The following is a 26730-nucleotide window of genomic DNA, read 5'->3' on the forward strand; positions in this document are numbered from 1 at the left end:
GGTTTTCCCGAGTCTCCTCCAGATTAAATGACCCTAGTTCCCTCAGCTGCTCCTCATAAGGTCTGTGCGTCAGCCCCTTCACCAGCTTCATTGCCCTTCTTCTGACATGCTCCAGCACCTCCGTGTCTTTCTTGTAGTGAGGGGCCCAAAACTGAACACAGTATTCAAGGTGCAAGCTCACCAGCACTGAGCACAGGGGAACGATCACTTCCCTACACTAGGGCTACACTGTTCCTTATGCAAACCAGGAGGCTGTTGGCCTTCTTGGCCACCTGGGCACACTGCTGGCTCATGTTCAGCTGGCTGTCAACCAACACTCCCAGATCCTTTTCTGCCACACAGCCCTCCAGCCACTCTGCCCCCAGCCTGTAGTGCTGCATGGGGTTGTTGTGCAGGAGACAGCCCTCGGCCTTGTTGAACCTCATACTGTTGGTCTCAGCCTGTCCACATCCCTCTGCAGAGCCTTCCTACCCTCAAGTAGATCAATTCTTCCTCCTAGCTTGATGTCATCTGCAAATTTGGTGAGAGTGCACTCAATCCCCTCATCCAGATCATTGATAAAGATATTAAAGAGGACCAGCCCCAACACTGACCCCTGGAGAATACCGCTTGTGACCAGTCACCAGCTGAATTTAACTCCATTCACCAACAGTCTCTGGGCTCGACCATCCAGCCAGTTTTTCACCCAGAGAAGAGTCCTGCCAGCTTCTTCAGGAAAAGGCAGTGGGAGGCTGTGTCAAAGGCCTGACTAAGTAGGCCACATCCACAGCCTTTCTCTCACCATCTAGGCGAGCCACCTGGTCATAGAAAGGGATCAGGTTGGTCAAGCAGGACCTGCTTTTCATGAACCCATATTGGCTGGGCCTGATCCTCTGGTTGTCACGTACATGCTCTGTGATTGCCCTCAAGATGATCTGCTCCATAACCGTCCTGATACCAAAATCAGATTGACAGGCCTGTAGTTCTCTGGATCCTCCATCCAAACCTTCTTGTAGATAGGCATCACACTGCCAAGTCTCCAGTCATCTAGGACCTCCCTGGTCGACCAGGACTGCTGATAGATGATGGAGAGCAGCTTGGTGAGCACCTCTGTCACCTCCCTCAGAACCCTCATAGACTTGTGAATATCCAAGTGGAGAATATGCCAGCAATATCATTTCCTGCTATCACACCACCTCTGCTTTCTTGCTATGTGTTTGATATGGACACTGATAATGAACCAGATGATTGCCTTATTTACAAGTAAAAACATACAATTAAAATCAAACATTTCACAAAGATCAAAACACTAATTAAAATGAACAGATGACTAGATACTCACGCAATAGAACGCCAGATCACATACTGTTCTTCTTTACCATTAATGGAGGCCAGATCTCCTCCTATGGCTCGACAAAATTCTTGAGATTCAAGCCATGTTTTCTTTTGCTCTCCTCTTGAAAAAGGCTAATGAAAACATGTTTTACAAACAGATATAATAGACCATAAAGATCACAATATCAAGAAACACCAGCTATCAAAAAGCCACCATTCACAATTTGTTTATTTTATGGCAATTACAGAAACTTTGTACACAGAGATTGCAATTGTTCAGCTGTGTGAAACTGATTTCATATGAGTACTTTTGAGACAAGTTAGTAGACTGCAGTATCTGCTGCAAGACAAAACGGAGAATGGCACTTTTACTCTTAAAAGAATAGGGAGGGGAAATTAAAGAAGTGAAGATCAGAGTTTAGGGAAATAAAGACAGTATCAGAAACAACCATTTCAACAAGAGGGGACAAGACATAATCCACAAGGATTACAAAACAGTAAAAGACATTAGTATATATTTTTATTATATTTATGTGCATCAAACAAGCAGAAACTACCTTCAGAACTAAGCAGCATACTTACTTTGAAACAGAAACTAATACGACTGTTTGAGTCCCAGCCTTCTGGACATCTGGGAATAGGCGTTGTTGTAGGAATAGGTGGAGGAGTCACTCCTTCTGCCCACATTTTGCATAGAAATTTTGCCTTTTCTTCACATTTTATTACATCCCATAATCCACCTGCTATTCCAGTTCTCATGGCAACACAGCCTGGCTTTCTTCCTGTTTACAAACATGAATGTAAATGCAGCATTTCAGGGGTCACTCAGAATTTAGAGAACTCCATATTCTAACGTGATGGAAATTATATCTTTGTCTCAGAGATGAAACTCTTCCATCTGCCTCCCATGAAAGTGTGACATTTAGGATGCCCAATATCATTAATTCAGGAATCATTCAATCTATTTTGGCTTTAGTGAATGACTGTTGAGTCTTCTCCAGGACCTCATCTAGCACACATTAGCACAGTTTTTGTATGTTACATTCACTATAAACTGTAATATTCACCTCAGATCTGCTCCTAATCACTAGGCAGCTATGTCAGCACTCCCTGATGAAGGTGGCCCTGGGATCTTCTTTAATACTGGAGATATTTCATGCATACTTCAACGCACATACCTCAAAACATTCAGGGAGCAAACACACTCTGCCACCACTGCACAGGCAGGACTTGCAAGCAGGGTGCAGGGCACCTGTGGAGAGTGCTCTTCTAAAGCAGCTTCTAAAGCAGTACAGTCAGACCTCCCCAGAACAGAAGCAAATCAGAAACTTTTTGCAGTTTACACATTTTTGGCAAGCTAGTGTTAAAAACTCACTTCGGCACCAAGTAAGTTAATAACAGCACCTACAGCATGCTTGCAAGCAGCCAGAAACATCTGGTAACGATTAGTCATTATGCCACTAAGCTGGGACTACAGAATGAGTTAAAAATACATAAGTAATGAGCATGTGGGGCAGTGCACTCATTACACACTGTAGAGCCATAGCTACCAGGCATTTCGGAATTCCAATGTGTAAACGAGACAGATCCGCCATTGGTCCACTTGAAAGTTCCCTTTTCTTCTACATCTGAAAGTCCAATCCAAAAGTATTTTTCTGTTCTCAGCCCCACCAGGCTAGTCAGATAGGCTTGTTCATATCTGTTCAAAAGAATACAGCTGTTAAATAATACTGGAAAATAAATTTTTTTTAAAAAAAAAAAGGTTAAATGGTTTGTTACTTTCCCAGAATTACCTTTGTACCTTCTTGAAAGAGTAGCTTAGATAGATTTACTTGAAGAAAGCCAAAAAAAAACCCTATCAAATACTTATCTAGTAAACTTGAATTCAAGATCATTCTGTCTTCTCTTCTGATGTTCAATAAAGGAGATGACATAATGGCGGACTGACAGGAAATTGGAAAAGGATAAGAGAAGAAACCTGATATGACTTTAGCAGAATATCACTGTATTTTCTGACAGTTTCTAGTACCCTTGTATTTTAATGACTTTCTATTACAGACACATCCAAAACCAGAAAACGATTCTCCAGCACTACTGGAGAAATATAGAAAAGCAGAGGCCAGATTTGTGCTGACACTAAATTATCTGTAAATCTCTCAATGAACATATGGAAAAAGTTATGCTTGACAGTCAGACCCAGGCAGAGATGAAGCCTATGAAAGTTCACTATGGTTTTTAAGATGCTCTTCTTGCAAAATCAAAGCAAATAAAAGAAGTCACCCCTCAACAATGGAATAGTCTAAAGACCACAATGTTGTTAAGCCATTTTTATCAAGGCTGCAGTACTAGAACATTTCTACTTAGACATTACAGAAAAAGAATAGAAACAGAAGCACCGAGTGAACCATGGGCATGCCTTGCTTTTTAACCCTTATCTCTCATTTTCACACCATGCCACATTCAATAAAATGCACCACCTGCTCAGAAATTTACCATATATTGAACCATGGCTGAATTGTAATGGATTTTCAGGTACAAGGCTTAATCAATCAAATCACTTGATTTCTTACATAAAACATTTTCTTGCTTGGTGTAACAGTCTAGACCAATATTGTTTTCACAGCCATCACCTATTTTTACTACAAACTGAATTTGTACATTTGAAAATCTAAGTAAGAACTCCGAGCAGGTCAGAATCTACAGTCTTCTCAGACCTATCTTCTCATTGATTTCACTCAGAATCAATCAATTATTGATTTTGGATCAGCATCTTTATTTTGATATTTGGATGATGTTAGACCTTCATGTGGTCCCCTCAGGCAAGCAGACTTTTACATACCTGTCTTCGATAGTTGATAAAAAAGCCTGATGCCTTTCACAGGTTTGATTTGCTTGAGAAAATGATACAAATGTATTTCCAATTAAGTAACAATAGAAACCATGTCTTTTCCAGCCCTGTCAAAATAAACATTAAGCAATCACATATGTTGAAGTTTTTCTAAACTTCTTTATCAAAAAAGAAAAAAAAATCCCAACTGTAAGACAAAGAAGCAATTAAACTGAAAGAGCCAGAAGGGAAAATAATTTAACTGGGTAACATGTGAAACATAACAGCATTTTGTATAATACTGAGGTGATGACTGATTTTTCTGTGGGGACCTCCATTTCAAAACCATTACCAGGTTTTGAATCTGTCTTTTCTCTCTCTGCTTATCTAACAGTAAGTCCAAATAATTTCATTCCCTGGATGCGAAGGCAAAGCAAAATATGGTCTGGGAAGTTTGGACATGATTCTCTAGGAAAGTATTGTAGGTCTTCCAAAAGTCTTAAAAGTGCAGAAGATATAATTATTGTACATTCATTTATATATTAGCTATATATATTGAAAACATACAGTAATGAAAGAATACAGTCCATTAGATGTTCCTTTAATTCAGTAACGTTAGGTCCTTAGATTGCAGTGCTTATGACACTCTTATGCCCTTACTGTGGTTTGAAGTCAGGGATGGCCAAGGGATAATGGTGGTCTCTCAGAGTGACAGACCTTTGCTCTTCATAGCTTCCATGAGAAGAATTAAATTGTTCAAATCACTTATAAGAAGTAATGACAACTACCTCTTTCACTATATACAGAGATGGAGAAAGCAGTTAAGGTTGAATTGCTTGTCTGCTGAACTGAGAAAGCAGTTGTGACAGTGCAAAGGGATTACACTTACTATTGTAGGCAGTCAGAATGAATTTCCTGGCAAAACTGCCAAATAATGAAGCAAACACTGTGCCTAAGCTCTCTGAAAATCACCTCTCTATATATCAGACAAATCCATAATCAGACAACTTGATAAACTCAGACAAGCTTGTTACATATTAACTAACCTTAAGACTCTCTTCTAATGTTTTGTCAATAAAATATCGGGAATATGCTCACATATTCTGAGTTTCCTGTAACTAGCCACAATTCACATACATTACCTTCTGAGGGTCTTTAATTTCTCACCCATAAGAGACTTTGTTTTCCACCAGCATGCACTTAGTCCACAAAGTGCATTCCTTTAAAGATAAAGGAATCCTAGTGGTTATGGATGTTACCTTCTCCACCAACTGAACATTTGCAAGGCTCCCAGGTATTATTTTTCTAATCTGAGGAATAAATATCCAGGCAAACTTTCCCTGGAGTTGTATAAAGCAGATTCTGGAGGAATGGCAGTGATTTTATGGGGAGGGTGAGGAAGGGAAGGCAGTTAGATTCCCTGTGACCTAAAATAAAAAGTAGGATGTTTTCTAGAATGATTGAGCGTTATGTTACCAGAAGGTGAGCATCACAAAATAAGCAATAGATATTTGGCAGTTCAGAAGGAGTACAATCAGTTAATTTTGCTTAGGCATTCATAACATTCTTCAACACAGGGAGCACTGCCAGAGGCCACAGCACTGCCTGCAGAACATTATGAAGACTGGCAGTCTCACCACCATGACTAATCTTGAAGCAAATGGTAGACAGAGCAGAAGAGCAATTGCTGACACAGGCAAATTCCTTCAGACGGCTTCATTGCAAAGCAAGGAAAATTGGCCTATTGCAAGTTTGAGTTTTTGTTTACATTCTGGAAAAAGAAAGGGAGCCTCAAGAGTCAAATGATAGCCAGAACCTAGAGTTCATGACTCACATCTGCCATGGAAATGAGAAGGCCAAATTACGATAACACTGACCCATTTTTCTGTTTTTCTCTGTTCTTTCAACATCATCTAGATGACATTTTCTTCTCTTAATCATTCTTAGCAGCCTATTCAGCTCAAACAACTGATATATCACTTACTCTCTGGCAGCCCGTATCAATAGTTTCCTCTTCTGTAGGAGCTTCTGACATGGGTTTCCTTTTACAGATGTAGCCAGTTTTCTTTTCACAAGAATGGTCTGCCCAAAATCCATCCTGAACATAAGAACAGCACATCAGCCAAGTGCAACCTCTCTTCCAAAAACATGCTCTACATTTTTAAGTATTTAATAATTTTCTTCTGTTTTAAAAAGAAGCAAAACCTGCATATAATTTCATTACTTAAATTCAACCTCATTCCAACTTGATTTCTTGTACTGGGGCAATTTTTCACCACTGCTTTACACTTATCCTGATTATTTACCCAGATAAAAAGTGAACCCAGTAAGGTGACAGCAAAATCTTTACACAAACGCCCGATTTAAAAACCATGCAAGATGAAACAAAGAGTTAATCGGCCTCCATATAACTCCAGTAGAAACAGCAAACATAGAATCATAGAATCATAGAATGCTTAGGGTTGGAAGGGACCTCTAGAGATCATCTAGTCCAACCCCCCTGCATACGCAGGGACACCTAGAGCACGTGGCACAGGACTGCATCCAAGTGGGTTTTGAAGATCTCCAGAGAAGGAGACTCCACAACCTCTCTGGGCAGCCTGTTCCAGTGCTCTGTCACCCTCACTGTTAAGAAATTTTTCCTTAAGTTCCTATGGAATTTTTGGTGTTTCAGTTTCCGGCCATTTCCTCTAGTCCTATCAGTGGCCACCACTGAAAAGAGACCATCACCGTCCTCTGCACTCCTTCCCTTGAGGTACTTACAGACACTGATTAGATCCCCTCTCAGCCTTCTCTTCTCATAGCGGAGGACTACATCACAACAAAAGTAACTTCAAGTAAAACCACATCTCAGATCACCAAATTCAATGAAAAATAGATGGTCAACAATCATAACGCAATGAATAGGCACATTATAGATACAAGTGCTTTTTAATGGCGTGGTTGCATGTCTTACAATTCATTTCCAACTTCCCATTAGGGCCCTGGGGGTTCTAATAGGCCCTAATGGCCTTGAGCAACCCTACATGGGCCTCTGCCCCCATCCCTGCCTGTAGGCTCAGGGGGTCAATTTAAGCTCAGACTCCACCTCACAGAATTACTTGTCACCAACTCCCTCACAGCCATCTGGCTATGGACCACAGGGATCTGGACTCTGACTTTTGGACTATCTTCCTACAGCTTTGTCACTCAGCCCTGCTTTGTCACTGCAGACCTGCTTGGCAATCATTGGACTGTCTGACTCTGGTTATCTCAGCCAGGTCTGATCCTGACTCATCTACTTGGCTTGACCTCAGACCTGACTCATCACTATGGACTTGCCTGAGGATTCAAACCTTGGACTGCACCTGGCTTACCTGGGCCTGCCCTTGCTGAGGGCAGTGGGACAGGTCCTGGATGGTTACAGACAACTTTTGTAATAGTTTACACTGTCTAGGAACCAAAGAACCTTGTAGCTGGAAGACCTCAAATCATTCTCTATCTCAGTTCCTCAAAGTGAGGGAGGAAGCAATTTCTTTAGAATACTCCTGCTGCCTTCCAACTAACCTGTTGTTAACCACACAAATAAATCACCCTAAGTGGCCTGTTCTGCTTTTTTGCTACATAAACAATTTGGAAGAATTGATCCCATCCTCTGTAACAAGCTCAAAGACTTATGCTCTCTTCCAAACTACTCTTTTTCAATGATAATAATAAAAAAACTTAATTCCTTCAGCCAAGAACTACATCATGTTTTCTGTATTGCTTTTTAACACTACACAAGTGAAAGCCCTAGTGAAGTAGCAAAATGGAACAGCAAACTGCTATTTTTATTTATAGTCTCAGCCATAAATATATCTGCTGGAATTACAAAGGCATCTGCTACTCAAATAAAAGTCTCACTTAATACATATTCACTGTCAGAGGATTTCAAAATCCTCTGTACTGACAGACACAGAAAGAGTCTTGCTTGCAGAAACAGAGGTTGCAGTCCTCTGCTTCCCTCCTGAAGTCAATGTCTAGCAGCCCAAACAAGGTATGTTCAGCTGGTTCTTCATACAGTGAGTAAGCATGCCAGTCTGACATCAGAAATTCTGCGCCTGAGGAATGGAATCCAGTCACAGTGAATGCTGCCACTTTTATCATGATGCACAAAATACAACAAGAGAGTCCAAATCTTTATGCTTACAGTATTATTTTAATTCTCAGACAAATATTAGATACCTTTTGTACTCTTTTGTCATCTATGAAAAGATCGGACTATGCACACATGAGCAATCACACATCACTGACATGTCTGTAACTATTCTTGATACTTCATATCAAGACACTCCAGTGTTGCCATCTGAGCATATGCTTCAAGAGTTAAAATGCAAGGAGATGATGAGGGCATAAATGGACTGATTTCCATTTCTCCTTCCATCCACTAGCTTTCCATGTGTGGCCCAATGAAGAAAGGGGTAGAAGGAGATATTAGGCAGATCGACAGCAGTTCTTTCAGGGCTTAGCATTCAGAGTGGCATGAATTCACTATATATCATCCTATTATTGCCCTTGCACAAAAGCATGCTACTAAGGCAAGCTGCAAAATTTAGCTGCCCTGCCTTTTTCCTGGAATCTTACGGAATTAAGCAGATTTGTCTTTCTGCTAACCTTGCAGCAGAAACTGAGGTAGCTGCGCTTTGCCGGATGAATGCAATAGGTATTACTTAATGCAACAGGTAGTATTTAAACTATTAGAAGGGACTTTTTTAGGTTTGCAGCAAACTGGATCCAATAGCTGGTGGATCCCTGTTTCTGCACACAAATAAAGAGGTTTAGCTTGAATCCAAGTTTCCTAAAATTCTCTAACACTTGCTTTGGACAGCAAGTGCTTTCCAGATCCTGCCTCAGGCCAAAAGTGCTCCTTGTTTTTTTTTTTTTTTTTTTTTTCTTGGAGCTCTTCAAGGAAAAGAGGTCGAGTGCTTCTGATAGAAAAACAGGCATCCAATAACCTGCTGAATTTGCCAGTACACTTAAGTTGCTCTAAATGTTCCAAAATACTTTTAAAAATATAAATGAAAAAATATATATATATTAAAGGAAGAAACTATGAATAACAGAAAGCAAGCTTAGCAATCTTTTCAAATTTTCAAAATCCATATTACTAAATGCTTGTCATCCTCTAACTTCTTCTAACACTCCCTGCACCAATACCTCCATGCATAATGCCATAAAAGCCCAATTTCACACCAACAGATTAAGGTATCTAAAGGGTAAAGTGGATAAAATCTCAGCTAAGTTCCTTGTATCTCACATGAACCACATGAACCAAGGCCAAGTGAACCTGTAAACCTCCCCTTCCTGAACTTCACAAAATTCTCCGGGTTTTTTACCTTGGCAGTTGAAGCAAGTGCCATTTCCAACCTTATACATTCATACATTCGGCTTCCTGCCACTGCCTGAGTCTATAATTCTATAAGCAAGTTAGACAAAGCATCCCCTGCATCATTAGCTAACACTGGCATAGCCACTGCCCAGGAAGCACAGACAATAGAGCAAGAAATTCCTTATGCTCTTAAGAATCTGTTTGTTCAATTACTATGAACATCATAGACTGGTTGCTATGGAAGAAATATGCATTTACACAGTCCTTAAAGTATGACCATTAACAACAAGGGAGAAGAATTCAAAAAAGATTATAATCTTACCCATTGCTTCTGACCTGGGCAAAATTCTTCAGTAAAACACACATCAAATTCTAATCTTCCGGACACATCTGACTGCACATGAGTTCCTCTTCCGTGCTAAATTCTTAATGCAGCAATAAAACTGCAGATCTCAATTGCCCTGGCCAGAAAACACTCCTACACACATAGTTCTGTTTAATGTAGGGAGATTAATATGATGTAGTCTACACAGCTTTCTTCTTCTTGGTTTTATTTCCCAAGGATGTTGTTGTTCTCTTCCTTATTCCTTCCTGAACATGATCCTGTGGGCTCTTTTTCACCTTCCTCTAGGAATGCATCTTCTACCTCCCCAGTATTACCTAGAAATACCCCTAGATCTCCTACATAGCCAACTGGACTCCTACATAGTCCCACTGGATTCAGTCTCGCTTTCTGAACTGGAGAGCATGTGCACCAGAAAGATGCGGAGATGTGTGAACCAACTCCATGCACATCCACCTGCTGTTGATGATGGCACCTAGCTAAAGTTAGGAAACTTGCACCAACTTGGAAAAAGATCTCCCAATTTCACTACATTTACTAAAGTTTTCTGTTTTTAAGCTATTCTGGTACCTCTCACCATCACGTTCACCTTCCTTCTAATTTTCTACCATCTTTTCTTCCAACAAATACTATTAGGTAAGTATAAAGGCCTTTACAAAATTTGAGATCTTTGCCATTAAATGTGTGTATGCCATTAAATGTTGTACCTTCGATGAAGTATATAGAGGAGTTGGGGGGAAAATAGACATTTTTTTCAGTGCTGTCAATGGCAAACATAAAAAGGTGGTGCAAAATGCAAAACCAAGTTACATTCAAGCTTTCATTTGTTTCCCTTATAGATATGAAAGCCTGAATTTTTCTTATGGAAAAAGTACTCTGAAGTTTGATATTTTGAGACATACTGGAACTAGAAGAAAGAACTGAACTTTCACCTTTAATTTTGTGGCCTATGTGTGCCCTATGAAGCAAGCTCTGAACAGTCTTCAGGCATGTTGAGAAAAAAAGGTAATTCTCTTCAATTTACAAGCATGCTCATCAAAAGTCTTAATTTTGCAAAATAAGAAAATGGCTTTTTTCACTCCTGATTAAATAGGCAAACCTGAATGAGGTAGCGATCAATGGTTTGTTAATTAACACAAAGAGGAAAAATACCATTTTGCAACATCATACACTAGGACTGACTTTTCTAGATATCTCGGCTCTCAGATTATCTGTCATTGCCACATTCCAGAGGGAAGCTTTTCAAGGCAGGCTTGTAATTGCAGGTATATAGTAACTCAGTAAAGGCTTCCACCAAGGCCTTTAGTAACTATTTTCCTTACAGCTGTTAATGTGTAAATATTTTTCTTCAAGAAGCTATGAAGACATTTGATGAATCTGGGTTTTTGTTGCTGTTGTTTTGAATTGACTGAATATGGGACATACAACTAACTTAAATTAGACTGGCAATTTTTTTATGACGTTAGAGATAAATGTATGTTTGGACAAAAAAAAGAGTTTCTTCTGGAGGCCACATGCACAAACTGAAGTCCGGAAATGCAGACCTTGGGGAAAGATCAATGCTTACTTTTCAGGGAATCAACAAGAACAACTTTCTGTAAACCCTAAACAGGGAACTTTCATCAAAAAAAGTAAAATCTATAAACCACTATTCGAGGCTGCTTCAAACAGTAATGTCACCTGTAGGAAAAATAGGAAAAAAAGAAGCCCAAATGATAAACAAAATGATGTGAGAATTAAGCCAGTGGCAGGATGACTTCACCTTTCCCTTCATGATGACGCAGTCCTCTTGCCTGTTGTTTGCATGAGTGGGTTCTCCACGAAGCCACTTGGTGTAGGTCACAGGTGTGCCATCACTCCACTCAAAATACATCTGAACTTTGAGGTCATTCAGTCCTATCCACAGCTCATCGTCTGGCTCTAAAACACAGGATTAATATGATTGGTAAGCAGGCCTTTAATATGATATAAACCTTTATCTCCGTGGAACAGAAAAGAATTTATGTTCAGGAAGGTAAAAAGGCAGCCACAGAAAATTAGGCTTCCCTATTTCGTAAATAAAGCAGACTGTTCACAGGATCACAGAAGGGTTGAGTTTGGAAGAAGCCTCTGGAGATCATCTCTGCTCAAGCATGTCACCTAAAGCACATTTCCAAGGATTATGCCCAAATAGCTTTTGAATATCTACCTTCAAGGAAGGAGACTCCACAATCTCCCTGGGAAACCTCTTCTAGGGCTCTGTTACCCTCACAGTAAAGATGTTCTTTTCACCTGTTCGAACAGAACTTTCTGTGTTTCAGTTTGCACTCGCTGCCTCTTTTCTTATTGCTGGGCACCACTGAAAAGTTTGGCTCCATCCTCTCTACACCCTTCTTCCAGATACCTATACACATTGATAAGACATCCCCCATTCTTCCAGCTTCTCTTCTTCCAGGTGCAGCCTCACCAGAGCTGAGGAGAGGGGCAGGATCCCCTCCCTTGAACTGCTGGCAACCCTCCTCCTCTTGCAGGCCCGGATTGCACTGGCCTTCTTGGCCACGAGTGCACATTGCTGCCCCCCTCATGGTTAACTTGCTGTCAACCAGGACTCACAGGTCCTTCTCTGCAGAGCTGCTCTCCAGCAGGTCAGCCCCAAGTCTGTACTGGTGCGTGGGGATATTCCTCTCTAGGTGCAAGACCTTGTGCTTCCCTTTGTGGAAGTTCATGAGGTTCCTCTCTGTCCATCTCTCCAGTCTGCCCAGGTTCCTCTGAACAGCAGCACAGCCCTCCAGTGAATCAGCTGTGCCTCCCCATTTTGTATCTCCCACAAACTTGCTGAGCTGCACCTGGTCCCTTCATCCAGGTCACTGAGGAGGAGATTGAACAAGGCTGGAGTCAGTATTGACTCTAGGAGGACACACTATTTACAGGCCTCCAACTAGACTCCACCACTGAGCACAGCCCTGCAGGTTCTGCCTGTTAGCCAGTTTTTATTCACGTCACTGCCTGCTCATCTACCCCACACTTCCCGAGCTCTGTTCCTCATATACCCACATTAGTCATCAAGAAATGCCACCCACTCTAGTGGCTAGACACAAACGTTTAACCTCCTTCAAAAAGTCTGACTAACCTTCACAGCTCATCTGCACTGTCCTCACTGCCTCTTGTCCAGCACTCCTGGCTTGGACGCGCTGGACATGAGGCTCCATTTTCAAACACAGATCATTACCTCCTCTGCCAGGCTGCCCTTCATGTTCATAAGCTCCCTAACACACCACCTCAGGGCACAACTTGAAATTCTCTTTTGCTACCAAAATTCAAACCTGTTATAATTACACTGACCATCATGTTGATTAATGTATCATTCCCTGCTGAGTTCCTGTCATCCACATTGTTGATTTCTATTTACTTTAGTTATTTGGTGAAATCTTCGTGTTTTGTGCTTATCTGGCACCTAGAATAGCAAAGGCTTTACCACTGCAAAAGTTCCTATGTACCAGGGTAATAAAAAAACAAACACATCTAAATCATCTCAAAAAAATTATGTAATTCAGAAATGGTCAAGAATTAGTAGAGTCACTTTCAACATAGCATCATCTCTTCTGAAGAAGCAATTATGTCAGAGTTTTGCAACCCTCTCTAAAGCTAAATGATTAAATAGTAAGATTCTTTTTTGTTTTTTTGTAGCCGCCTTATAAATAAGCTGTTTCCTACTCTCCCAGACATGCACTTGGCCATGTTTGTGCCATATCACATGCCGCATCTCTGTGTAAACACAGAAATTTCCACAAAGCACTTCTTTATTCTTCTCCATGTTCCTCTCTAAAGTTCTCCTTTGTGGGTGATGCCAACAAAAACTGACCAAGTTTGGCTATTATGTCAATATTCATCTCATTGTACCTCCTTTTTGTTTGTTTTATCATGAGACTGTGAATTGTTTGGAGCCAAGATTGACTTATGTTCTGTTTGCACAGCACTGAGTGAAGCAACAGGTTTCTGGTGCAGAAAAGATTTTCTAGGCACTGCAATACAGGGTGCTCTCATCTCCCTGGGGAGCAGTGGTACCCTAGTGCCTTCAGAGGACTGCCTAAAAGGCTTCTTTGGGCATTTCAATTTTCTTCCTCTGAAAAGAAAACCTCCAGAATAGTCTATTGTGGAGAGGGCACCATAGGTAAGAAGTGCGGCTTCCTTCAGGACCATTTGCCTTTCAGGAACACTCATTGTTACAAAAACAGTCAGTCAAAGGAAGTTAAGAAAGCACTAAACTCTGAAATAATATACTTCCAAGGAGTAAGGCAAATTCATCTATTTTCTTTCAGAAACAAATGAAAGTCTAATTTATTTTAAATATGTGCAGTATCTAGAGGTCCCACTTTTGCTGACAGATCATCTCCATTGAAAGGAAAAAAGAATTACAGGTCTGTGCCTTAAATGCAGGGATATGGAGACAAGGACAAGTTTACAATGGTACCACAAAGTTGGCTAGGATGCAAAACTAAAGCATATCAAATATTTTATGATTGCCACTCTAAGAATGCTGTTACACTGCAGGCCAAGGAGCTTTGTGCACCTTTGTGCACCCACAAAACTGCCTCAAAATCAGCATGACCGCATCTCCCCTGATGACCTTCTGGATCTGCAGCCTAACTTGCTTTGCAATAACCCAAATGTGTGCTCAGAAGCTACGAAATGTATTTAAGTTGAGCATATCTGAATCCACCTTCCAGACACCTTTCTTTTTCAGAAGGAACACAGGTGACAGGACCTGACTTAAAAATGAGCACATGGCAGTGCTGGTAATAGAACTCAGATCTTCTCACACTGCCTTTGACCAATGAACATTGTTGTCTCTGAGTAAAGAAGCAGAGTATCTGAGCGAGGGTGGAGAGAAGTAGATTCTAAGAAATAGATGTCTGGGTTTGATGCAATTCACAGCATTGATCATAGCTATTCTCTCGCTTGGTTTGACTCTGCCAAATATTTCTGAAGCTTAAAACTTAACTTCCTCTGCACACCATGATCAAGACAACTTTTCTGAAAGACTCCTCCTCTTAGCAAAAAAAAAAAAAAAAAAGACATATTCAGGACTGTTAATTTTCTTAGTATAAATACTGATCTGTCATTATGAATAATACTCACGGTATCCAAGCTGAGAAATAACAAAACTGTACTCCTCAACATTATGGATGCTTGCCAGATCCCCATCCTCTTTTCTGCAAGAAGTTAAGGCATCTTTCCATATTTTGGGAGCCCTGTGAATTATGTAACAGTGACCAGCGTATGACATCCATTGATCAGGACATCTGATTGGCATGTTAGACTCTGAAAAGAGATGTCCATGAACAGTTTTATAATGATGTTCTTATCTAAAGATTGAAAATTACATAAGCAAAGATTTAACAAACAAATTAATTACACATGTTTTTCAGGAAGAATAGCACAGCTGAAAAATATGTACAAGCAAGATAAAATGCAAGCATGATTAAAATTAAAACTCTTAATTTTTTAGAGAATATTAGAGTTATAAAAGCAGTGCTCACAAGATGGGGAAAGACAGAATTAAAATTGACCATCAAAATACACTTTTGACCACTAGGAGTATGCATGCTATGATCCTTCTTAAAAAATAAGATCTACAGAGCTCTGCTCTGTCAGTTTCCTGCATTCACATCAGAATTTCTTTTCATTTTTTCAGGCTGCATGATTTTTTTTTCTCCACAAATCTTAAGCATTTTATGGATTTGCTACAATATTTACTACAATAACACAGAAAAGAGAACTGATTCTACAGCAGGAGAGAATCCAAATAAAAATACTGCTTTCAGGAATCCTTTTAAAAGGCACCATTGTGGAAATTATACTGCCAAAGTAAATGGTTTATACTTAAAAACTGCTTATAAAAGTTCAACAAACAAGACAGCACCAGAGTACTGCCAATAACCACACTGATGTTCAGCAAACAATTCAGTCTTGGGAGAGGTGCCATCCAAAAGCCTAACAAGCACAATACCAATGTTACAGAAACAAATTACAGCTCTTGCAGCACTCAGTTTACAGTGGGCAGGAGGGCTTGGCAAGCAGCATTATATAGAGCAGAACACAGACTGCAGGTTTGCAGAAATGTTGTTGGCAAAAATCTTACTACACGTGTTGAGGCAGGAGAAATGTGCTTGTATATGACAGTGAGTATAGCGCACAGAAATATTTAAGTAGGTATCCAAAGCCACGATCAGTCAGGCTCAGGTTGCAAACACATATCCTGTTTCAGCTGGAATATGCCAACAATTAGCAGCACGTAGTGTCACAACACAGATTTCTGGAACAGTTATAACCTCCCGTTTGCAGACCTGCCTCAAGAAAACGTTAGCACTAGCACCTTCTCAGAAAGTGTTAGGCACTGAATTTTGTCTCCCCAAGGAGAAGGGGCTCAGTGCTGAGTCACAGCACCTTAATCCTGCCACAGAAGGAAAAGAACAGGAAAACAGAGGGAGAACCCTGGAAAATAATAAGTTTTACTTAGTGCTGCTGGGATAACTGAGGAATAAAAGGGAGAAAGTAAGATGGTAAATGCTGCTGTAGAGATAGTCCTGTGCTTTAGACAGCTGTCTAATTCATCCTATGTCTCTACTGGCCTGGTCATATGGCATTTGAAATGTTTGCTACTGGAGTCAGAGGACAACTTTGGAAAAAAAAGATCATAGGCTTTTATGCACTTTCGATTCACTCTGTGCATCCCTCTGCCAACTGCTATCACTGTACACAACAAACACCATCAGTTCAGTCATGGCTACAAGGACTATCACAAAGCTCTTTATTCTCAGCGGATCTTTAGAGTCTGTTTCCCAGACTGCAGATCTACTGCTGTAAACACTAAAGCAGCTATGGCAGGCGGGGAGGCTCCTCTAGCTGCAAGTCCTGCAATGCCATGGAATTTGTTGCAAGCAGTGAAATAAGAGAAGCAATTGATGGCCTAGTTTTATTGGTACATCTTGCGGAATGACAGAGCGGGGTATTACCCAGAAAGAGGAAACCTTCCATTCTTCTTTCCTGCTACTCAGAGTAAACGAACTCTGCACTTCCCCTTCTCCTTTTAAATAAAATGCACACCATGACACAATGGCATATAACTGTTTCTTCATCCTAATAAAAAACAAGTGGTGGACCCTGAACTTCATCTAACTTAATGCAAAGCAGCTATTCAAATTTGGACAAATACGATACAATCAAGGAGTAGTTAGTGTCTAAAAAAATATTATCTCAGATGGCCAGCTAATGGATTTTCTGTGGAAAAATTTCTGTGTTTCTGTGGAACATATCGACATGCAGAAATTTTTTTTTTTTTTGGTAAAAACTTTTCCTCAAAAAGACAGCAAGCAATTTTGTAAACTCTTTTAAGTTTGTTTTCCTGAAGTCTGAAGGTCTCACGATAATTGACTGGGGTGCCTATGTGGTGAGAGAAACTAAAGTTTGCCTCAAGATTTAGGTGTTCAGAATTTCTTTCCCCTATATCCACTCTCTGTGGACTGAGAGAGCTCACATGGCAGCTGCAACAGTGACACTAACAGAATTTAGCTAATCAAGTGCCCTGGTTTTATGAAACTTTTGGAAATGTAACACTTTAAGAACTTATGAAATTGGGACAAAATCTGTTTCAGCAGTCACTTGATAGAGGTAGACAGAGAGACAGCAAGATCACACATACCCATTTTCTTAGAAAAAAATAAGTTAAAAAATAAAGTAATTTTGCCAGGGAAATTAACAGTCCACTGTTGATGCAGTTGGCTGCAGTAGGGGGCAAACGCTCTGAAGCCCTAACGGGCTCTCAGGAGCTGCATGTGCAGAATTGTGTGGCCCCCTGGTGGAAATAAACTTTTGCTGCAAGCAGCTACACAGCAGCCGAATTCATGAAAATCTGCACTTGCAACAAAAGTACAGATTCTGTAAAGATCTTTCTCTACTTTGTTTTGGACAGAAGCATGCCTATATTTTGCTGCAATGATTCTTCTGTTCCACAGCCCTCATACACTGCCTTGCTGGACTCGGCTGAAATTTCTGGTGTTAAAAATCTCCCAAAAAAAAGGCCTATGTGCTTAACATTAAGTGCACAAGTAAGTACATGCATGAATTTGGGCTTAATTTATTTCTTGACTCAGGAGCCCTAATCAGGAAGACATTATCTGCCATGAGTTTTCCTTTACATCAGTAAAAGTTGAGGGCACTTAACACCTTGCATGATTACATGCTTATTTCTTTTATGACTTCCTTCCAGGGGACATTTTGGAAAATAATTTATTATATGAATTGCTGCCAATCTCTGGTTAATCTGTCACCATGTTTACTCAGCAATTTCTGTACAATTGAAAACTTTTGTCTCACTTCTCTTCTTCCTCCCCATTATTGTTGTGCTAAGGGGGTGGGGACCAAAAGCCTGATGTAAAAGAAAAAAATGGCCATTCCCCAAATGAATTTAAATCTAAATAAAATAGGAGCCACTACTGAAGTCCTTCTTGAACCAGGGAACAAATAATTCATTTGACTGCAATTTTCATGTCCCAAACCATTTCTGAGACACTAGCACATTCTTGTGTGTTTCTCTCTTAGTGATAAGGCAAAATAAATTAGGCAGAAGTCTCTGTCCTAAACTGTGTGGACTGGATTGGTTGCACACTAACAAAATCAGGAAGGGCATTGATTAGAAAACATAGTTTACAAACCAAAACTTTTGAAAATGAATTGTCTAACATCTGGTTTGCCCATAATGCATACAATGCATATAAACAGACTGAAAATTCAATAGTGGTTTGGCAATTGAAGCTTTCTGCTTCTAAGACTCATGCAAAATAATGTCTCTGGATTTAGGATACGTCTGTACGTTCTGGAAAGAGACAAAGGTTTGAGAAACAGGGAATAACAGAAGGGAAGGATGATAAAACAAAGGAAGACGTAACAAGGTACAGAATAAAAAGGAAGTCCACACTGTTCACTTTTACACAGGATCTTAGTCAATCCAAAGTTGGTAGAGATGTGTCATTTGCTCAATTTTACCATCTAGTAAAACAAATACTTATGACAATTACAGATGTAAAACACTGCTCATTAATAATTTGTTGGGGTTTTATGACCCAACCTACCTGCAGGAATAATGAAAGATTCTAAAGTAGCATTTCCTCGTTTACAAATATAGCCAAGTTTCTGATCACATTCCCGATTTTCCCACTTGGCACCCTTGCCTGGATTTAATGCTCCACAGATTTTTCCAGGCTCTGGAGAGGGGTTTCCTTAAAACAACAACAACAAAAAAAAACACCAGTGACTAATTACAAGCACATCCATCACCGTTACCTTCCCAGGAACTCTCAGAGCCTAAGTTGTTCGGTGCTTTAATTATTAGCTACAGGAATATCTGCAGTAATACAGTAATATCTTCAACAACAATCAGTCCCTTAATCTGAACAGAGAACTTCATTTCCTTAGGAGGGAATTTTTCATAAATTGAAACCACAAGCTGAGATTTTTATCCACTTCACAGTTGTAAGTGAAATATGTAAGTTTCAAGTTGTATCCACTCTCTTGGCAGGAGTGAAGTCCTCATGACAGATATAACAGTACATTAGTTTGATATTTCTCCCGCCTTCCTAAGGAAGAACATTCAACCTCTAGAGTACAAACTTTATATGAAAGAATAGGTCATGAGCTGCCAAATTTTCTGCTTAGTATTAACAGTAAATACAGAAAAGTAATAAATAATTGTTTTACTAATGTGCATTTCACTAATGTGAACCTCATACCCACTTGCCTAAATAATATGACAATAGCAGGATACTAAGGTATTTTCACTTGAAGATTAGTATTAGTACTAACAGGAATATCCTGAAGAAAAGTTCAGCTGTTAGCAGTTAGCTTTCTCGAATGCCGAATCAGAACAGTTCGGGTCTAAATGTTGATAACCTAGCTCCCTGGCCGCACATTCTCTCTCCTGAGATATATTTACAGCTAGAGGGATGGAACAATGTGAAGCTCCCACCAGTTCTTCAAAAACACACAAAAATACATTGCCAACTCCTGAACATCCAGAGTAACGCAAATGAGGGAGAGAGAGCTTGAGCGGAGCAAAATCATGCAGGACATAGCACATCTAAGATGGGCCATATGGAGTTAAGAGTAGTACCTTTGAAAATGAAATTAAGAAACAGATTTAAATCAAACATAAGGAGTTAAAGAAAGATCAGCTTAGTTACTCCAAAACCCATATAATACTCTATAGCATAGAGAGCTGCATAATGCAATTTTAACAACCGTGAATAGCTCCGCTCGTTGCTTTGTCTCCGTCTCACATAATCAGAGCTCTCCACCTCTTTTTGTGACATGCAGATCCTCACCAGTGCACTTGTAAGACTGATCTATGAATAGCATCACAGCAACTTTCAGTTGAGCCCATCTGCTTGCCTTGTGTGCTCTCTCCTTTGGAGAGCTATTTATAAAATGGTTTGATTTACCCTTCAAGCTTTAAGCTGCACGAGAAGTTTGTCCACCAGAAATGCAGCTTTGGGTTTATCTACATAAGTCACTGTGTAGCATGTATGGTTCAGCGTGCACTTACACACCCTGGTTACTGCCTATTAAATACACATGATGCGCTTACTTAGTGAAGATGCAGAGGAGCATTCACGGCACCTAACTTCAGAGATATACATCTAAGCTAACAGCCCAGTCTCCAGAGGCTGCCTGAATAGACAGTGCGGGCAAGGGCTCCTCCTGGGGTTCTGCTCCAAATCACCTGAACACAGGCATTCCAAGAAGTCAACCAGAGAAGAACCTCACCACTACCTATAGAGATGGCACAGGAAACTATAGATTTTCAATAGGGGCACCAGAGTTCAGCACTGGAGCTACAGGTGTGGAGTAGTTTTTTTTTTCCTGCTTCAGAGCAGACTCGCCTAAAATGTCCAGTTTTATCCATTTTACTGCCATGGGTAGATTCATCAGAAAATGAAAATATAATTAACCAAAACAAACTAGAAAGGAAAGAAACTTTAAAAAGAAAATTACAGAACAGTGTAATCTCACAGCTGAATAGAATTATAGCATTAGATTTATTCTGTACATATGAAGAGTGTTTATACCCACAGCCAGAATCTTTCAACAACAAAACAAGTTCAATAAATGTAGGAGAACAGAGTACTAGAAAAGAAATGCATTCCATTAAGACCAGATTTTTGCCTTTTAAACAAAAACAATCCTTACCTGGCACCCAATTTAAGTATCTAAAAGGAGCACCACCAACCCATTGCCATCCACTGTTGAAATTCAAGCTGTTAAGACCAAACCAGAGAGCAGAAGTCATTCTGCCAGTCAAACCTAGATAACAAAGACAAAGAGAAATACTGGAAGTGCATAGTGAGGGCAAATTCTTTCTTAAAACTTGAGAGCTGAAGTCCAGCAGCCATTTGCTTCTCCTTTGACCAAGTACAAGTTCTAACAACTTTTAACTAGAGTTGAGTGGGAATGCTAAACCGGTACATGTGGTCTTACATGGCTCCCTTTAGGTTTTAGTTTTCAGAATTCTAGGTGTGAGGATTTTGCTAGAATCAAAAACAATAGAACATTTATACATGTTCTTTGTAACTGATTATCATAAATATAAAACAAATCTCTCATTTTCCAGAATTACAAAACATAAAATTGATAAAGTTGCATGACGGTCATAAAAACAAAATTTTCCCCAAGGCAAATGTGAATAATTTCCTACTGTCCACATATTTTCTTTTCCAATAAAACATATAAGTGGAGAGTTCAAAATTTACAAACTACTGCAACAAAAAAGTTAACATTTTATTAAAACTATATTAAAGTAAGATCATTCCAAATAGCTGTTTTTTTTTTTTTTACAATGCATCTTCTCCTTTCTTCACACTCATCTGATTTAACTTCTTTAGCCAACGCTAGGAAAAATTAGAAGTCAGCATCCCAAATCTAGTTCTAATTTATTGTTCCAGTTCTAAAAATCATTCAGAAACAGCATCATGCTCATGCATGGTCCTGCTGAATTCTCCAGCAGTATTTATAGGAGCTATTAATCAACTGTCTGTCTCTGCCTTACCTGTAAGGCTTGGAAGACTGGCTGGATGACTGCTATTTTTTTAAAATTAATATATTACTGCACTGCATGATATATATTTATTTCTGATCTTACTGATGATGTCTTGACATACAAATACATAATTTTGTATATATAATTTTGTAGCAAGGTAGTTTAGCACTGGAAAGGGCTGGAATGCCACACCACACAGAGCCTGATTTGGCACCAACACATTGATGTGTTCCAGTCTTAACCACAACTTCGTTTTCTGTGGAAGAACTGAGTGTGACAGGAGGTCTTGGTTCTGCCAGGATTTCTGTAGAATGAAAAGCTGCTTTTCACATATATATTTGGCAGCAATAAATACTAGATGTAACTAAACACACCTACTAATGACTCATTGCTAGATTTCAGTGCCAGACTGCTCCACTGTGCTTTCTTTTTAACAACAATTTCATCACACTTAGTAAAAGAACAACCCGTGTTTTGACCAAATTCTTAAACTGAAAACAAAAGTTTAGACAGAACAGACAGTACATAGCATTAAAGTTATATTTACCAAAAGACCAGTCATTCTCTGAATTTATAAATTACAGCATATACCTTATGGCATAGAAAAAAAAATCCAATTGATGTAACATAGTCAAAATATTTTCTATTCTACCTCCTAACAAAGACATTAGTGGACTACTTATGTCTGTAAAAAGGACATTGCTTCATTTCCAAATGTAAATACATCCAAGCCAGAATTCAGGACTGAATTTTCTGTGAAGAGAAATTTGAAATCGAATTTAACAAGAAAAAAATGAACAGCAGACTGAGAATAAAGCAAGCTGTTTTAAATCCTTCTGATTTATTAGTGTTTGTTTGTTTGTATTTCCTTTTGGTATTTTAGCACACACTGATGACAAAGGCAGCTTTAAAAACTATGTGAAAATGATTACTAGAATACACAAATATAAAGAAATGTAATCTTGATACCTGAGTCTTTGATTTGAAAACTACTGGACCTTTCCCAGCATTCTAACCTTCTTTCTTTATTGTTTGCATCACTTAATTGCTGTATTTTTAAGCTATTGTAAATTTCTAAGAATATTAATTCAGTGTAAAATAATCATTATCTTTCTTGAGTGTTTCCAGGTGAGCTGTTCAAGATAGCATTTTAATTCTACTAATTGAACTGAACGGAGTATCTAATTTCATGTGGGATATGCGTGTCATGGTTGCAGTAAAACACTTTTTAAAGCAGCTGATGGACAGTATTACTCTACCTGCCAGGTATGTTTGCTCATGCAACTCAGTGATGCTTAATAACTCTGCCTTCTGCTGTTGACAGCTTTTTCTTGCCTGGTGCCATTTCAGAGCAGTGTCGAAGTTTATCTGGTACTGGACATTTGTTAAAGGATCAGTTTTCCACAACGAATCAATACTATTAACTGTAGGAAGAAAAAGGAAACACTGTAACCAATTACTAAGACTGATGCAGAATAATATGTAGAATAATATATCGATAATATGTAGAATAAACCACACAGCAAAAATATACAAACCTAAACACTGGAATAGAGAACTGATTTGGAAGGAGTCCTGAGCTCCCTAATGTGTTAGTAAATCTTTGTCAGAGCTAAACAGCAGCAGCAGGGCTGGGCAAAACACAGGTAATGACACAGAGTCACACCGTTTTCTCCGGTAGAACAAAGCTGGTGTTCAGGATAGAAGATGAGTAGCTAAAGTCACACGAACAATAATAATAATAGGTGATTTGTCACTATGGAAGGAAAAAATAGGCTTAAAAACACGTGAGACTCAAGGTGTGCCTCAGGCTGACTACTGTTCCAAACTAAGAAGCACCCCTTCATTTTTCAAATTTTGGTACTATGCTGAGTGACTATTGACATTCTCACTGCAGTAGAGGTATTTTAACAGCTACTTTGCATTTCAATCTTCCAAATCCCAACGAGTGCTGAATGCAAAACTTAGATTTTCAGCATCCTTCTTGTACTCTCCCACTGTTCCCGCACTGTCTTAGGCCCTGTCTGACACAGCACGGCACCTTCTCCTGAATACCTCAACCAGGAATGGAAGGATGTGGCCCATATCAAACCGTGGAAGGGTCTTCCAGCAGGGCCCAGCATTAGGAGTGACCTCAGTAGATATCACATTGCTTGGTCTGCTACAAGAGAGGCCATCACAGCTTCTCCTGGCTCCCATCAGTTGTGTCTCCACAGCAAGCAACACAGACAGCGCTCTGCCAAGCATGGACCCTACGAGAGGCACTGAACAGCTCTTCAGAAAGAGATTAAAACTGCATGACAAAAGCAGAGTATACTGGACGTCACAGTACATGGCTGACCACAAGGAAAGAACTGAAATTCCTGCAGCAGATCTTCTCAAGTTGCAAGCTATGAAAAATTTGAGAGAAATAGGTCTTTTCCGACTTCAGAGAGCTCACAAAACTTTAGTATGCAAATAAGAGGAAAACAGTACAATAAACAAAACTCCAGACAAAAGATGGTACATGTTAAATGTCAGCAGGTCAGTAATCAGTTCCACTTTTTCCTGTATTAAATCTGATAGCCTACCGATAATATGAAGTGCTTCTTTTCAAGTTAGCCTTACACAACAAAAAATAAACATAGTCTATGGTTATATTGACATTTAACTCAAAATGGGAACTTTAATATCATCCGTAAACCAATTCCCACCCAAAATATTCATGACTACCTACTACTAAAATTTCTTTGGTACGTTGTGTTCTACAAGACCATAAATTCGTGCGCACAAGCACAATAAGCATAAGGTGAAGTTGAGATTGCAAAAATATTAAAATCTCAAATTTGCTAAATAAATTGGCTCTGACCTTTTTGGCTTCTTATTGTTCTGCATTGGTGGCATCTACTTGTCCTCGTTACTATTATCACTTCCCTCCTGCAAGTCACTTAACTTATGAGTGACTTTCAAAAGGGCTCATCTGTAGAGCTGTGGTCTTTCATAAAAATCAAAGTTCAGTTCTTAACCTTCAAAAATTTATTTCCAAAATGCTTGAGTTCTGTGAAGTCAACTACCTTGATAGAGCAGCATTTCTGAGTGGCTAGATGCTACCATTTAAAGCCACCGTCATTTGTATTCCCAGAGAAACCAGAAGAGGAATCACTTTTCTGGAACTGTATTTTAACATCTGAACTAAATTAATATTAAACCGCACTTGTAATAACTGGAAAGAGAATAAAAAGCTCAACTTCATCCCTCCACAGACAAATTCAGCATGCAATTTTTGTATATGCTGAGGTTAGTGAAAACTAGCTATTTCCAGTAGGAACTATTATCAAAGTCCCAAAAATATAGTAAGACATAAGATTTAATTCTTGTCCTCAAAAATTCTCAGTCTTTAAAATAAAATAGAAACAAACAAAAACCCAACACACTGAATTTCAGGCGCAGCCTATGATGGACAAGATCACATTTATAGAAGGGTTTAGGAAAGCCCTGCCCAATGCCAATATTTATTGCACTTATATTCAAAAAATTGGCAACAGAATTTTCATGTTGGAATAGAGCATTTCTGCTGAATGTGGAAATGCATCTAATCCCATAATAAAGACACTATAATCCACATGAGTTTTAATATAGTAGGTAAAGATGCACTGTCAATAGCAAAAAGCTCTAAAGTATGTTAAATTTTCTTCACATGCTTAGCCTCATCTAAATCTCTTTTCCTATAGTGCTCCTCCTTTTCTGTTTGCTAGATAAAATTGGGAGCCTCAAAGTCAGATTAGGAGTTCCAGAAGTAAGAATAATAACCATCCCATAAAACTTGGCTGACCAATTACAAACCAGGCATTTTGAGTCAGATGAAAAAACACAATTAAAAAATCCTTCAGAATATCCTGAAATTTGGACATGGGGGAAAGAGCTGCTATAAAAAATGAATGCGTTGTGCATGAATGCATGAAGGTAGACATCACCAGTGACTACTCAAATTCTTCCTCATGCCCTGCACCCAATTTCCTTTCCTTCCTAGTCAGCTGCAAGTTTTGTGCATTTTTTGTAAGACTCTCTAAACATTTCAGAGAAATTCTAGGTTGTCCAATTGATCAAAAAAGTGTCTTAATAGATTTTTGTCAACTTGAATATAGCTAAAGATGCTCCTCATGACTAGCTCTCCTGATGATCTTGTATTGAGCAACCCGTTTTCCTCCTCAAAACCTACTTTACATTGCAGTATACATACAATGCAAGAAGACACAGTACAACCTGTAAATCATGAGTGTTTCCTAGGCTATTAAAAACTGCTTTTAGTAATAAAAATCCTCTGTATTTTTCTTTCGGATTTAAGTATTTCTTTTTAAAGCACTAAAATAATGGCTCATACTCACAGTTATGTTACCCACCCTAGTCAAAGTTCTACACTTCCGTTGAGCAATAGTAACTGCCCATGCAGAGAGACTTAGCGCCCTTCAAGTAGGTTTGGCTCACGATGAAAAAAAGTGACTTTCAATCATGGTAATTTCTCTGCGTGACTGAGCTCCCGGAGGAAAGGCTATAATACTTTGCATAACGCATTTTCGTATCAGCACCTTTGCTTTCCCTGACAATTTAAAAAATGCTGCTGAAACTAATTTAATTGTCACTCTTAGATACAATGAACTCCTCTGTCATAGTCAGGACTAATTAAAACTTCTGCTATCCAGGCCTGTCTCTAACTAAAATATATGACACAAACTTGAATATTTTATAGTCGGTGCTGCAGAATCAGGAAGGAAACATGTAGGCAATCAGCATAAAGCAGCTTTTTCCAAAAACAATCACAGTCATCCGAATGGATTTCCTTGAATTATGCC

At 39.3% G+C, this 26730-nt stretch overlaps 1 protein-coding gene across 1 annotated transcript in view; it reads right to left on the reverse strand.

The window, feature by feature from the left end:
• The window catches only part of LOC104580256 (macrophage mannose receptor 1), a 57198-nt gene that overhangs the window by 24673 nt on the left and 5795 nt on the right, over positions 1–26730 (reverse strand). Inside the window, exons 4-13 of the mRNA XM_010227726.2 lie at positions 23161–23325; positions 21055–21168; positions 18942–19088; positions 14950–15132; positions 11594–11751; positions 6126–6239; positions 4154–4269; positions 2865–3013; positions 1897–2096; positions 1322–1446 (exon numbers count right to left, since the gene is read on the reverse strand). Of these exons, the coding sequence (XP_010226028.2) occupies positions 1322–1446; positions 1897–2096; positions 2865–3013; positions 4154–4269; positions 6126–6239; positions 11594–11751; positions 14950–15132; positions 18942–19088; positions 21055–21168; positions 23161–23325 (1471 nt within the window). The remainder of the gene's footprint in view (positions 1–1321; positions 1447–1896; positions 2097–2864; positions 3014–4153; positions 4270–6125; positions 6240–11593; positions 11752–14949; positions 15133–18941; positions 19089–21054; positions 21169–23160; positions 23326–26730) is intronic.

This window comes from Tinamus guttatus, unplaced genomic scaffold (assembly GCF_059628265.1).
Source record: "Tinamus guttatus ecotype Peru unplaced genomic scaffold, ASM5962826v1 Tinamus_guttatus_pri_ptg000209l, whole genome shotgun sequence".
NCBI classification, from domain to species: domain Eukaryota; kingdom Metazoa; phylum Chordata; class Aves; order Tinamiformes; family Tinamidae; genus Tinamus; species Tinamus guttatus.